Source organism: Triticum urartu, chromosome 5A (assembly GCF_056163025.1).
Source record: "Triticum urartu cultivar PI428250 chromosome 5A, HENAU_Tu73, whole genome shotgun sequence".
NCBI classification, from domain to species: Eukaryota; Viridiplantae; Streptophyta; class Magnoliopsida; order Poales; family Poaceae; genus Triticum; species Triticum urartu.
In genome coordinates, this window is record NC_141877.1 from 449,299,099 (window position 1) to 449,313,804 (window position 14,706).

At 45.1% G+C, this 14,706-nt stretch overlaps 2 protein-coding genes across 3 annotated transcripts; one reads left to right on the plus strand and one right to left on the minus strand.

Annotated features, from left to right (window-relative positions):
- The first annotated feature begins 867 nt into the window (after window positions 1-867).
- Window positions 868-6,673, plus strand: PGI1 (phosphoglucose isomerase 1). The gene is made up of 14 exons (XM_048674618.2): window positions 868-1,754; window positions 2,322-2,444; window positions 2,562-2,660; window positions 2,755-2,838; window positions 3,333-3,476; window positions 3,564-3,629; window positions 3,712-3,780; window positions 3,864-3,971; window positions 4,087-4,139; window positions 4,216-4,354; window positions 4,451-4,607; window positions 4,694-4,772; window positions 6,149-6,215; window positions 6,306-6,673. Exons 1-14 carry the CDS (start codon window positions 1,227-1,229, stop codon window positions 6,432-6,434), a joined length of 1,845 nt encoding a protein of 614 aa, XP_048530575.1. The 5' UTR covers window positions 868-1,226; the 3' UTR covers window positions 6,435-6,673.
- An 81-nt stretch (window positions 6,674-6,754) lies between these two features.
- LOC125509613 (uncharacterized) lies at window positions 6,755-10,655 on the minus strand. Of its 2 annotated transcripts, none has more exons than XM_048674621.2 (6): window positions 10,235-10,655; window positions 9,443-9,533; window positions 8,323-8,474; window positions 7,991-8,018; window positions 7,788-7,896; window positions 6,755-7,233 (listed from the first exon to the last, which is right to left on the minus strand). In XM_048674621.2, the coding sequence occupies exons 1-6, from the start codon at window positions 10,514-10,516 to the stop codon at window positions 7,215-7,217; spliced, it is 681 nt and encodes a 226-aa protein (XP_048530578.2). In that variant the 5' UTR covers window positions 10,517-10,655; the 3' UTR covers window positions 6,755-7,214. The 2 variants fall into 2 exon arrangements, with proteins under 2 accessions (XP_048530578.2, XP_048530577.2); XM_048674620.2 differs by having other exon boundaries at window positions 6,755-7,211; window positions 10,235-10,653.
- Between the last annotated feature and the right edge of the window lie 4,051 nt (window positions 10,656-14,706).

Below are 14,706 nucleotides of genomic sequence, written 5' to 3' on the forward strand. Positions count from 1 at the left end.
ATAACTCGGCCAGAGTTATCAATTCACGGCATCCTACCGATCAAGGTAGGGCAAGGAATGGTCATCTGTTCAAGAAGACAAAAAGCCTCATGGGACTTCTCGAGATCATGACCATGAAGATGGAAAAGAACTCTATGAGACTAGGTCTCACGCGAGACCCATTCTGATGGATGACACGTGGCATTCATAAATCACAAAGCAGAATGTCACGTATCATCCATCAGGACGGGTCTCACCTGCTAACCGTGAGACCTGATAGATAGACTAACCAAAATAGGCTTTGCCCCTGGTGAGACAGCCTGCTGGTTGCAAGAGCCACCTGGATCTGTATCGTGTTTTTGTATTAGCTGTCTATCCAAAAAAGAAAAGGAAAAAATGCACACCCGAAGGCAGCGAAGTATTGAACGAAGGATGAAAAGCACGCAAAGTATTGAATGAAGGATGAAAAGCACACCGCCGCAGGTGCGAGCAACACATGCCATGAGAACCACGACCCGTAGAAGCCAAACTAGAGGCGTACGACGGCCACGGCGGCTTTTCAGTTTGAAAATGAACAACAGAGAAGCAAAACCACACGCAGCGAATTGAATCGCTTTCCCCATCATCGGAAGAAAGAAATTGCTTTCTCCGTCAGCCAGCCCGTAGAAAACGCCGCCTTTTTACTTTTCTTGAAAACAAACGTCGCCTTCCCAGCGGCACAAACCAACGCATTTCCTTCCAGAAATGCACATCGCAGAGAGCTGCAGGACCCCATTATTCGTCAGAGAAGAAAACGCACATGGGATTCCCGTTTCCAATACGCGGACGCGGACGCGAACACGCCTGCGCGTTCGTCGCCTCAACACTTCTGTCGCAGTTTTTGTCCCGTCACGGAAAGATCCTCCCCGGCCCCACCCGCCATCGGCCTCTCGCCGTCCGTTCAGATCTTTCCGCCCCCGGCCGGCGAGGCCACACCGCCGCACCTCTCTCTCACACGTGCCTCCCAGCCCCAGCCGCCGCGAGCGCAGCGCAGGGACGGCCGCGTCCACCCGCTCCGACGCTGACCTGTGGGCCTTCGTCTTCCCCCAGATAAAGCCAAGCCCAGCGACGCCAACAACTCCTCGTCCTCCTCCTCGTGGACTCCCCCCAAAACTAAACCCTCTTCTCTCTTCGGAGTTGGATGCGCCGCCCGTGACCAGCGAGCCGCCGCCAGAGCCAGCCCACCGCGACCGCGACCTCCGGCGGAGATGGCGTCCATCTCCGGCGCGGCGGCGCCGCCCTCCTCCTCCTCCGCGTGCCGGCTGCGGCTGCGGAGGCAGCTCCTCATGCGCCCCTCCCACCTCCGCCTCCGCGCGCCCCATTCCATCGCGGACCTCTCCCGCTCCTCCGGCTCCCCCCACGCCCCGGCCCCGCCGCTCGCGTCCAGGGCGCCGGGCCAGGGCGGCGGCGCTGCGGTCGAGAAGGACCCGATCAAGCTCTGGGACCGCTACGTCGAGTGGCTCTACCAGCACAAGCAGCTGGGCCTCTTCGTCGACGTCAGCCGGATGGGCTTCACCGACGACTTCCTCCTGCAGATGGAGCCGCTCATGCAGCGCGCCTTCGTCGCCATGGGGGAGCTCGAGAAGGGCGCCATCGCCAACCCCGACGAGGGCCGCATGGTGGGCCACTACTGGCTCCGCGACCCCGGCCTCGCCCCCAACTCCTTCCTCCGCACCAAGATCGAGAAGACCGTCGACCACATCCTCGCCTTCTCCCAGGACGTCGTCTCTGGCAAGGTCAGCGCATTTCACTGCATTTAATTTCTCATACAATTGATTGAATTGTTGCTACTCCTGAGGTCTGAGGAGTATATATAGGGTTGATAAGGAGTATGTGAGTTTGTGATGCAATGGCATCACTCTTGTGTATTTATATCTCTGCCATGATATTAAAGCTTAATTTTAGGGGTGGGCTGAGGCAATGCAATTACTTATAGTCAGTCAGAGAAAGAGTGCCAGTGGTAACTAGCTTTAGTTGTCTAGCAAGGCACCTAGAAGCATTCGCGATGGAATTATCAGAAGTTGAGCGTCCAGGTTTTTGTTGTACAATTCTGTTGCTGTGATATGCCATCCATGAGGAAGTCTTGAGTATGTTTGTGCGTAAGCATGCTCTGTCATTGTAATACACACACGCAAGCGCACGCACACACAGTTTGGAGATTGGCTTGCTTGTATTTTAGGGAATATGCATCATACAGAGATGGATGCCGATTATGTTAAGCCTATTCAGGCTTTTCCTACCTTCACTTTTAATCATTAGTTCACTACAAGCTCTTACAAGCCAGTTTTGCTATAAAAATGCAGATTAAACCTCCGTCGTCTCAGGCTGGTCGTTTTACTCAAATACTCTCTATAGGAATTGGAGGATCATCTTTGGGGCCTCAATTTGTTTCTGAGGCACTTGCGCCTGATAACCCCCCATTGAAGGTATTGTCCCGAGTTCTCTAATCTGCGCTATGTACCTTGATTGCATTTTTCCATTCTGTGTATTTAGGTGTGTTTCAAGCACTGTAAGCATTACCTTTTTTTTCTGCTTGATATCAGATACGATTTATTGACAACACCGACCCTGCTGGAATTGATCATCAAATTGCTCAACTAGGGGAGGAACTTAAATCTACTCTTGTAATTGTAATCTCTAAGGTACATATATAGTTCCTATATCTCCTTATTATGCCCCTCTTTTCCCATTGCTATTAGATACTTGTTCGCATCACATGCTTGTTTATACGTACAGAGTGGTGGTACACCTGAAACCCGGAATGGTCTACTAGAAGTACAAAAAGCCTTCAGAGATGCTGGACTGGATTTTTCAAAACAGGTTTTGACCTCAGTTCTTTTTTCCCCTTTTGCATGTTAATTCATATATTGAAATGGCAAATGTTGTATGTTGGGCTAATCTTTAACTGCAAGCAGTGAATATTACTCTGGGCTGCTAATTTACTATAGATGCTGATGCCATCCTATCAGGGTTGTGAGGTACACTGAAATGATTTGTCTCATGTTTCATGTACAGACTAGTGACAAGGAGAGAATCTGTATGAACTGCCCTGGATCCAGTTCTTACCGCGTTTGTAGTATTTTAGTTGTGTCGTATAACTCGATTCTCTATGGATTTGATGCATCAATACATAATTTTGTGGTCATTGTCATTGCTCAATAAGTAAGCATTCATCTTGATAATACAATTGATTTTTCTAAACCAGTGTGAAAACTGTGCATAAGACAATCATACAATTTTTTAAGACGGAAACAGATTGCTCTCACGGCCCTATTGTAAAACAATTGATATCTGATGACACATCTGTTTTGCAGGGTGTTGCAATCACTCAAGAAAATTCTCTATTAGATAACACTGCCAGAATAGAGGGATGGTTAGATCGATTTCCTATGTTTGACTGGGTTGGTGGTAGAACATCAGAATTGTCAGCGGTGGGGTTACTTCCAGCTGCATTACAGGTCAGTGCCTTCCACTTTCCCGTGTTGCAGAGAAGCGGACTTCCATGAAATTCCATATTAATATGAGTGGTTTTTGACACTTAACAGGGTATCGATGTCAAGGAAATGCTAGTTGGTGCAGCACTAATGGATGAGGAAACCAGGAACACTGTGGTATGGATTTAGATGTATAGACTAGTTTGGTCATATGATATGACTATGGAGATGTCTCAAATATTGCTTTGCACTTATCCAGGTTAAGGAAAATCCAGCAGCATTACTTGCGTTATCTTGGTATTGGGCTACAGATGGAATAGGCAGTAAGGTTTGTGTCTTCATTGGTTACAATTTATGTCGAGGTTTCTGATTTCAGTACTTTGCTTACTAGTGACTTTATCCCTCTTCCAGGATATGGTTGTGCTTCCTTACAAGGATAGTCTGCTACTTTTGAGTAGATATTTACAACAACTTGTCATGGAATCTCTTGGGAAAGAATTTGACCTTGACGGCAATCGGGTATGTATCCTTGCTTCTCTACTCCCAGTACCTGATGTTCTGTATCTACACTACCAGCTGCCAGATTTTATGCTCAGCTGTGTGCTTTGTTAAGCATATAAAATTTTAATGTCAGGTTAATCAAGGGCTAACGGTATATGGTAACAAAGGAAGCACAGACCAACATGCGTAAGTTCACACTTATTTTTTTACATTACTTACTGTGGTTAAAGTGCAACTTTTACTAAACTGTCTATGGTTTCAGTTACATTCAACAGCTAAGAGAAGGGGTGCACAACTTCTTCGTTACTTTTATCGAGGTTTTGCGTGACAGGCCTCCAGGTCATGATTGGGAGCTTGAACCTGGAGTCACATGTGGTGACTACTTGTTTGGGATGTTGCAGGTTTGTCTTCAGAGTTCAGATTTTAAGACATATAATTATGTTAATTTGTGCACTAGTATACGGTGATTAATGACAGAGGAAACCTATACCTCGCAGGGTACACGCTCTGCTCTTTATTCTAATGACCGAGAGTCCATCTCCGTTACTGTGGAAGAAGTAACTCCCAGAGCTGTTGGAGCACTGGTTGCACTCTATGAACGTGCAGTTGGAATTTATGCTTCTTTAGTAAACATCAACGCATATCATCAGCCTGGTACTATCCTCAAGATGCACTAGTATTGCTCATGATTCATAACTTATTATTGTCATTCTTATCATTATATATGCTGTATGATGCAGGTGTCGAGGCAGGGAAAAAAGCAGCAGGAGAGGTATTGGCCCTTCAGAAAAGGGTGCTGACTGTTCTCAATGAGGCCAGGTATGAAGTCTCTTACTCCCTCTGTATCAAAATATAAGACGTGTTTTGACAGGGAGTATTACATTTTTTGTTCTTTGATGAAGCTGTACTTGTTTGCGTAGTATTCCAGGCAATGTTTAGATTACATGGTATGCATGCCCTCTGTTACCTGCCGAATGTCTCTTGGGTAACTGAAAATGTTTAGATTAATCTAGATTTCAGAAATTCTTCATGGATTATGATTGACAGTTACATGCCATCAGATAGCTAGACTGCTGCTTGAACAGGCGGACTTGAAAAGCCACCTACAGATGCTTTATGCCCAATCATTCTGGATAACGCTTGCATCCTTTGTCTTACCGCAGCTGCTGGCACAGAGTTAGCCAATGCTTATTCCTCAGATACTGTCATTGTTTCTTCTCCGAGAAAAGAAGTTGACGACCCGTAGGCCTTCCACCTCCACGTGGCATTGCTCCGTCAGGCTTTTGCCCATTGCGGAAAATTCCCCACTGCTGCTACCCGTAGGAGTCTGGGCTGTGTCTCAGTCCCAGTGTGGCTGGCTGATCATCCTCTCGGACAAGCTACTGAACCCTTATTGAAGTAGGGCACGCTACGGCAACACAGGACTGACGGGGTGGGGGACTTGCTGTCTACTTGGCAAGCCTTCACTGCCCCCTTCTGTAACTTCCCTTCTTTCGTCATCCACGAGACAGTCAAAAGAAAGAGAAAAAGGGGCGGCTACAATGCAGGAGTCGTGGCGGTTGTATGCCACAAGGTCCCTATAGACAAGGGGTCAAGTGAATCATCGCTTTTGGGCGCAGGCAGCCCTCTACCGTCCATCCCATTGCATTCCTCTCAGAGTACTGTACTGTCTCAGACCAGATACATCTAAAGCTTAGGTGTGCTAGATTTTCTGTTTATGAACTAAACTTGCTTATCATTTGCGACCATTTTCCCGACCAGATACATCTAAAGCTTAGGTGTGCTAGATTTTCTGTTTATGGACTAAACTTGCTTATCATTTGCGACCATTTTCCCGAAGGCCATCAGAACCATTAATGCACTTTGGCCCAAAGGGAGTCCTATTACAGTTTTTGTTGACCCTGCTGAACCATTGATGCTGCAACCAAATGCTGCCCCACTCGGTTAAATTTGACTAACTCGCAGTCATGGTTTGCACTTTACCCTATGACAAGCATCTCTTATTGCTAGTTTCACTGCAATGTGCTTTCAATTTCAGCACATCACAGAATTCCAGGTTATTACCAGAACTGCTGAAGACTGAAATATTGTTGACTTATGCCTGTACTTTGACTTCCATTGATTAATCCTATGAATGCTCCTTCTGGAGGTACTTATATTCCTGTTGGTCACATATGTTTCTTGTTCTCTTTCAGCTGCAAAGACCCTGCTGAACCATTGACCCTGGAGCAAATCGCAGATCGTTGCCATTGCCCTAAAGATGTAATTTCACCTTTCTCATGCCTTATGTTTTTTGCCAACTTCTATTTTGCAATATCTTAACTCATGCATTATGTTCTTTATTTGCATCAGATTGAGATGATATACAAAATAATTCAGCACATGGCAGCCAACGATAGAGCACTTATAGCGGAAGGTAGCTGCGGTTCTCCTCGGAGCGTCAAGGTTTACCTTGGAGAATGCAATGTAGACGACCTATGATTATTCCCTTCATCTTTGCGTTTTGGATCTGTGTAAAATTGGGTGGGTCTCCTAGAATAAAAGGAACAACACCAGTGGCTGGGCTTGTGTGCTCCAGATGTGCCATTAGTTTCTTATTTGGTTGTGATGGCGAGATTGCTCCTTGTGCTTTAGGGTACAGATTTTCGGTTTTAAGTGCCACCAGTTACAAAACAATGGAGATGTTACCGAGTTTCAATATCACCACTGTATTCTGTCAAGCTCCATTCGACACACATGTGGTAGTACAATTGTTTGCAATCAATTGAGCATATTCCTTTTCTGGCACGGAAATAAAAATATCAAAACAAGTGTGCATATTCATTTGGTGCAGTTCATTCACAAAGTTTATTCTGGCACAATGCAATGTTGTTGACATGAATGTCATATTTACATTTTGGGGATACATATGCCGAGCTTCAGTTGCCGCACACAGCCAGATGAATGGCCTATTTACATTCTAGCACCAACGTAATTTATTTAAATGGGCTTCCGCGCCTTCAATCAACAAACCTAAACGCTAAGCCTCAATCCTTCAAACATCCCAACAGACATACTCTAGACCTCAATTCTTCAATCGGCAGTATATCAACTACTCGGACATTTCCAACCAATGTGGTATCCTTTACCTAAATAAATGTAGCACGCCAGTTACAACAATCACCACCACCCATCACTCACAGGAACTTGGACACCACACGCCAGGACATCTGAATGGCTGTGCCTGCTGCCTTAAGAATTGCTTGGTTATTGTAGATGCTGTTACCATGAAAAATGTGCACTGCAATCAGATTACACAGGATATGTATTATGCATACATGCAGTACTTACAAATGAAATAAGGCTGTTAATATTTATGATTTAGATGAATTTTTTTAAGGGTATGACTGCCCCTTGTCCGAACCGGTCCCATTCCCAATTGATGCCTCAATATGGCAATCTTACATACGCCAGAACCAGTCTAGATTTGTTGGCTCCATCAGATACTGGAAGTGATCAATCATGGAGCCAACACATATAACATATTTGCTCCCAGGGTTAGTTAGGACTAGTGAAGACCAATAGAGCATAACCTCTCTTCAGGAGCATTTTGAAGCTTCAGTATGTAACTCACTAGATTGGAAGGGATTACATAACGGCTGACTAAGACAAACTCTGAAGGCATAGCTGGCAGCATATTTGACTATGCTCAGCAGCTTGTGTGCTTTGTGAGATGAAATTGACAGAAAACTAATTTGCAGTATTTCCATCGGGAACCCAAGCTTACCAACAAGCTATGTAGGTTGGGTCAACATTTCTTGAAAGTTCATTGCCAGGGTTAGTGGAATAACTTACCCAACAGCTGTAGCACCCCATGAAGCTACATTATAAATGACTTTTGTCCCATCCCATGCCTTCCGAAGTTTGCCTTTTCTCTTCTCGGCTGAAAATGTCTTCTTAAGGGCTGGCAGAAGAGCGGTGATGAAGTTCAGCATCAGAACTTTTATTGAAATGATTCGAGTAATCATTCTGATGAACAAAGAAAAGAGAGAGCAAACCTTTCTGAAGTCGATCAGGAGATAATTCCTGTAGAACATGAGATATTCATGGATCAGATGTATAGATCAACTCACATACATGAAAAGAAATGACTCGGTAAAAAAACACTGATATATTATAGAGAAGAGCAGCACAAGTATAAAGTCCGGAACATGGTGACTGGGGCATCTCTTATAGAGAGATGTGGTGACACGGAAATGAACCAATTTTTCTCAAATATACTGATTATCATGTGGACAGACGTTAAATCAATGATTGTTTATTGCATCAAACCACATCATAAGGGAACAGGAACGAAGGTATCGAGGTGATGATAGAATCACATTCCTACCTTGGTTTTTGTAAGTGTTGATAAGTATGTGGCTACAAAGAAAGCTATCCCTTCAGCTGCATCCTCTGGCTTAACAAGAACATATCCATTGTCGTCATCATCTTCCCACACATCTCCCGCCTTTATTACATCCCATGATTTATCCAATTCAACTGTGGCAAAGAACATTGAATGAACTTTAGAGTATCGCAACTCTATTTCGAGAAAGGTTAAATAAAAAGATATGTGAAACACAACATTCCACTGCATTAGTTATTTTAGGTGTCCATACTTAGATACATTAGGCACTACCAGCAGTAATAACTAGAGAAAAATCCTTATTTGACACTGTCTTAAAATCTGGTTCCTTATTTGACACTGGAAAAGTTATTCTTCCCTATTTGACACTAGTCCTAAATTTTATTCCCTATACGACACTTCTGTCCATTTTGAGCCTAAATGACACCTTTAAAGACGATTTTGCCCCTCATGCGGTATGTGTGTGCGCGCGCGTGTGTGCTGTTGCGTGTGTGGGTGCACGCGCACATGTGTGCTGCCGCTGCATGTGTGTGTGCATGTGTGCTGCAGTGTGTGTTTGCTACTGCGTGTGTACGTGCGCGCGCGTGTGTGTGCTGTTGCGTGCCTATGTGCTGCCTGTGTGTGTGCTGCTGCTGCTGCGTGTGTGTGTATGTGTGTGTGTGCTGCGTGCGTGTGTGTGCGCGTGCATGTGTGTTGCTGCGTGTGTGTGCGTGTGTGTGTGTGCACGTGCGCGTGCATGTTGTTCGTGTGTGTGTGTGTGCACGTGCGCGTGCGTGTTGTTGCGTGTGTGTGCGCGTGCGTGTGTGTTGGTACATGTGTATGTGTTGCTGCGGGTGTTCTCTTGCCCTCGCACTGATGCTGCGTGCGTGCGCTATTGCCCCTCACACACATACCACATGAGGGGCAAAAGAGTCTTTTCATGTGTCATTTAGGCTCAAAATGGACGGAAATGTCATATAGGGAATAAAATTTAGAACTTGTGTCAAATAGGGAAGAAAAACTTTTCCAGTGTCAAATAAGGAAACAGATTTTAAGATAGTGTCAAATAAGGAATTTTCTCTAATAACTAACAAAGTAACAAGTGCATTCAGTAGAGGCATACCTGCACCATTTTGACATACAGACTTTTGAATTTCATGGAACTCCTGAAGAAATTCTGGTGACTCAAACCTAGATTTAAGGAGATCAAACACCTGCAAGGTGAAAGCAAGCCGTTCAGACTTCAGAGTGTTGGGACAGCTAACGGCTTCATAGCACATGAGCTATAATAAAAACTCTCCATGATCTCCCTCATATCACTCGAGAAAATAAAACCAAAGTGACATGAGATTGTTCGGCACACATTCTAAATGGCAAGGGTGGGGATAACATGCAAAATAGAAAAATGGTTGCACGTGCTATACTGATCCTTGATCCTCACCCCCTGTTAACGGCAGTTATATTCCTAGTTTATGAATACTAGGAAGATGTTTAGCCTAAACCATCACATTCCACTATTCCACCATCACAGATGTCAACATCTTTATTTTGGATAACCTCACTGCATCTGATCCTGCTTCTAGTAAAAGGACATCTTTCCATGGTAGGCTATCTGACTCCAGATGTTCACAACTAGTCCGCAGTCAGCACTCACCAAGCAGAGGAACCACAGACAAATATGAGAACAGTAGCATCGAAGCACTTTTTAACTAGTTACGGAAACAAAGGTACCCCCAATTCAGATCCAGATGGCTAATAACCGATCAAGTTAGTTCGACAAACCTGAAATAACGAGAACTTGGTCGAATTACCGCAATTGCTCAACAGTTACACGCCAATTAATGCAATTCATTAAAGCCTCGTGCGCTGAATTTTCAGGCTCGAAGTCCCAAACCTCGCCGCATCCGTACCGTACCTGGTCCGTGGCGCGGTCGGAGTCGCTGGCCATCGAAGCCGCCGAGTCACCGTCGTCATCGTCGTCTCCGCCGCCCTCGCCGTCCCCGTACTCGGGCGCCTCGGAGCCGGCGTCCGCGTCGGAGAGCGAGGCGCCGAGATCGGCGTCGCCCATCCCGTCGAGCGTCTGCCGGAGCTCCTGCAGGAGCGCCTCCAGCCTCTGGCGCCGCAGCCGGACCTTCGTCGGCGGCCGCTGCGGGGGCGGGGGCGGCGCCGCCGGCGAGGAGGTGGAGGGCTGCTCCATCGGGGGAAACCCTATCGCCGGAGGAGGAGGAGGAGGCGACGCCGGACTGGGCTTTGCGTGGCGTCTTCTGCTACTAATTGCTTTGCTTTTGCTACATGGACAGACGAGACGTGGTGTTTTCCGTGCGATGATTGGATTATTAACCGGAAAGGTGTTTTTGCTGCTTCGGTTTCGTCTCCGACGGTGCTTCCTCCCTGCACACGGTGTTCACTACTAAGTATGCACGTACAACACACGTCTATTTAGATTAATAAATGTGCACGTGTAATATACGTCTATTTGAATTAACACATTATACTAAACTTAATAAAAAACAATTTATTAATAAATTTGAAATTTCCCTATAAAGTACACAATCTTTTATTCCCAACTCGTATAAATAGTTTGAAATATCATTTCTCCTTAATCAACATGTCTTCTGTATTAAAAGACCATCCATTTTTCTCAATGTATAAAACTCAAAATTATTTAGAAGATTCATTATAATTCTCCCTACGCACACATTTATGCAAGTATAATTAAAAACATTAACATGTGCATCAAGAGCGACCTCTCGATATGTCCACGTCGACACAAGTATACACTATTTTTTATTGCGTGGGCTCATGGGTTTGGCAGGAGTGACTTCTCCTTCTCTTGTTTTGAGTGGGCCACGCCTTGTTGGATGTTCATTGGGAAAAGGGAAGAATAATAAGAAGACAGAGAGAAAGAGCGGGGCACTCATGCAATCCTCCCTCACCGCTGTCTCGTCTCCTCCGCGGCTTGGTCGCCTTCGCCTCCCCTCCCACCTCAGCGCCGCTGCCTCCATCTGCTCCGCCTCGCTCTACTCGATCCGTCCCTCTGCGCGTCACGCCGTCTTCACAGGGTCCAGCCTCCTCCGGGGCCGATCTCTCCGCTGAGCACGCCCCGCGCGGCCGTTGCTGCCGAGGGCTCCTCGGGGCCGCTGCAGACGGGGAGGCGGCCTGCGGGAGGGCCCTAAATGTGGCCGACGACTCCATCCCCGGTCGCATATGGTGGCGGTCAGCCCAGCTCCGCCTCTTCCAGCCCATCTTCTTGGTATGCATCTGAATGCCTAAAGAAGGTGTCTGGCATTATTGATTCCTTTGGAGGTAATTTGCTTTCAAAGTTCTTGTGTGCTGACAAGTCTAATTATTATCCATACATCAGGGCATCATTGGTAGTGAAGAAGGACTCCTGCAGCTGTGAAATATTAGCAGAGGAAAATCTATATGGTTTGAAGGGTTCAGATTCATAATCTGATAGTATTAGGACCCTTGATCCTTCAACCATTATGAGATTTCAAGGCAGATAGTGCAACTTGTACTGTTTACCTTGATTAAATCAATGCCTTCTGTAGCTTAAGGTTTAATTAGCAGACTACTAATGCTTTGGTAATATCCTTTCTGAATTCCATACTTGGTACAACAATGTTCCTCACCCGGTTACCCCGAACTGGTGAAATATAAGAAGGATCAGAACTGGGACACAATGTCCGTCGATTATCTTGTTTTCCCTGGAGGCGGAACTCAATTCAAATATGATGTTGCAAGATACATACAGTTTGTAGAACAGGTAGATATTACTATGCCACCTTGATCTACATTTGAACATATTAACTTTGCAAGAAAATTCCAAGTACTTATATTGCCAAGTAAGTTCTGTGTACTTGTGAATGCAGATGCTTCTTGTGTGTATGTTTGCCGATGTTCAGTATTTTCTTTGGTAACATTGAGACTTTAGGAGTGAATATACACGCTGTGCAATCACATCCAACAGTAATAACACCAGTTGCAAAATAAAACTATTGTATTTGTTTCAGTTGAGATCCTAAACTATATTAATATGTTATATAGCCAGCTTCATGTTAACATGTTCCTGCTTTTTCTTGCGGTGAAGTCAAGAGCTTTTTATTTATTATCAAGTTCTGGATACAATCAGCCTTTTGTTAGTTTCATGTTGTTAGTTTGACCCTGTTTTAACAAGCAGAATTTAGAAAAAAAAATGTACTAATGCACACAAGAAGAGGGGATAACAGAGGATGCTGGTGATGTGGATTATAACATTTCCCCCTGCTCATATGGAAACAATATTGAGGATACCACCCTCCCTACCCAAATATTATGTGCAGTTTTTCTCACTTATTCTCTAAAAAAACTGCCGCACAAATCTATTTTAATTTAAGCAAATCAATCTATGCTTTTTCCTAGGTGCTACGTGACTTCACTGGTCGCATTATTGATTGAGATTTTGAGTATGACAACTTCACAAAAATGGTTCGCTTGCTATCGTCTTGATGATCTTGAATTTTAGTTTGTTCTTTGAATTTACGGTTTCAAATTTTATCCCACTTGATAAGTTTGAACTTTGGTCGAAGAACTTGGTTATTCTTGTTCTGATTGTTGACACATGTACTTAATTGACTACAAGCATGTCATTCATATGATTGATACAATACATTGCCTGCTTCATTCTGTTGGAAGAGGGATAGGTGTGCCTTAATGCAGACTGTATATGCATCCTTGGTAGAACAATGTATGCATGTAGTGATGCAACTACGTGTACAAATCTGGGAGAACATGCATTCTTTCTCCCCTTTCTAGCAATTTACCACCACATAGTGGTTGTCCCAGGCATGTGTTTTTCCTAGATGCATGTGATGTTCCTTTCTTTTTCTCCCTGACTTGTTTATGGGCCTCTAGAGAAATTTATTCAAGGAATTGTTTTCAAAGGATCTATTCTAAAGAACTCTTTTTTTTACTCCTGGATAGGCACAAAAAATCACGTGCTACAAAGGCTAGCTTCATAGTGTCCATGGCATGTTGATGGCTAGCTCTACTGCGTGTAAAAACCCGGAATTCAATCATTTTTTCTCTTTTCTAGAAAGATAAGAACAATATCCAGTGTGATTCTCTTCTTATGTACCAGCTTCAGCGTGGAGCTCGAAGGCTGCTACTATTACTTCTTGCGCTATTATTTGGCAACCTACTGCTGCAGTCTCCAGAGATGACACCATTAGTATGGGTCAGTTGCATTGGTGACGCTGAGCACAAAGCTGTAAATCCACTCCCTTTTGCTCTGGACTGTGTATGTGGTAAGAACTTGTACCCTACCAGGCCTGGGGCGTAAGCAGTAGGGGAAGGAGGGGGCTGGGCGAGGCGATGAGCGGCCGCGCCGGCGGTTGGGCGCCGTCGCGGAAGAGGAGGGAGATGGCGGCGGCGGCTAGGGTTAAAGACGGCTAGGGTTCCGGCTCCTCTGGGAGCCGGGCAATAGAGATAATAATCTTCTTATTGCTTGATTCCAAACAGAGTCTTACAGCCTATATTTATAACCTAGATAACTTGCATAAGAATTAATCTAAGATAACTTGTGGGCTAAGATTGCCCGGTGGGCCTAGCTAAACCGGCCATAACACTTCTCCCCGCCTGCACAAACAGCTCGTCCTCGAGCTGTAAGGTGGGGAAGCGCTTGCGGAACTCCTTGAGGTGATCAACCAGCGTCAAACACCTTCTCGACAGCTGGGGCGGCCAAGTCGGCGGCGACGGCGTCCTCTGGAATGTAGTCTGCAACCTCCAGGTAGAAGAGTCGCGGGCAAGCATGGCCGGACGTGTAGGGCCCGTCGCAGTTGAAGCACAACCCTTGGCGGCGACGCTCGAGTAGCTCGGCTGAGGTGAGCCGGCGGAACGGGCGCACCGCGGTCACGGCGAGGGGTGTCGTAGAAGGCTGTGCAGGCCGGCCCTGTGCGGAATCCGGCCTGGGTAGCGATCCAGCGGTTCGGGATGGTGATTCCTGCTGGATGGCCACCGCGCGGCGCTCGAAAGCGCGGGCATATGTAACATCCCAAATTTTTAATTTGGAATGTTATACATTAGATCATCATGCATATCATATTTTATTTTGCATTTTGGTTGATCCTAGAAATTCTACGCAACTCAATGACCCATGGAGAGTTGGGGATTTCGTTATTTTCATTTTTGAGTTCTCTCAAATTTTGAAAATAGGATCATTTGATTTTATTTATTTTATCATCAATTATTTCTATTACAAAAATATGAGAGAGGGAATAAAATGACTTTCCCAAAATAAAGAAATATTGAGGATTTAATAATAAAATCAAATAAGATTTTATTTCGGAGTTTTTTGGTGTTTTATTTGAATTTAGGAAAAATGTGCGTTTTTCAAAATTGCATTTA

Coding starts and splice junctions, on each gene's coding strand:
- LOC125509613 (XM_048674620.2), bottom strand. CDS start 10,516: ATGGAGCAGCCCTCCACCTCCTCGCCGGCGGCGCCGCCCCCGCCCCCG. Junction 7,897..7,990: donor TCCTGATCGACTTCAGAAAG/GTTTGCTCTCTC, acceptor CTCTTCTGCCAG/CCCTTAAGAAGACATTTTCA. Junction 7,212..7,787: donor TGGGGTGCTACAGCTGTTGG/GTAAGTTATTCC, acceptor TCATGGTAACAG/CATCTACAATAACCAAGCAA.
- PGI1 (XM_048674618.2), top strand. CDS start 1,227: ATGGCGTCCATCTCCGGCGCGGCGGCGCCGCCCTCCTCCTCCTCCGCG. Junction 3,781..3,863: donor CAGATGGAATAGGCAGTAAG/GTTTGTGTCTTC, acceptor TCCCTCTTCCAG/GATATGGTTGTGCTTCCTTA. Junction 3,972..4,086: donor TTGACCTTGACGGCAATCGG/GTATGTATCCTT, acceptor TTTTAATGTCAG/GTTAATCAAGGGCTAACGGT.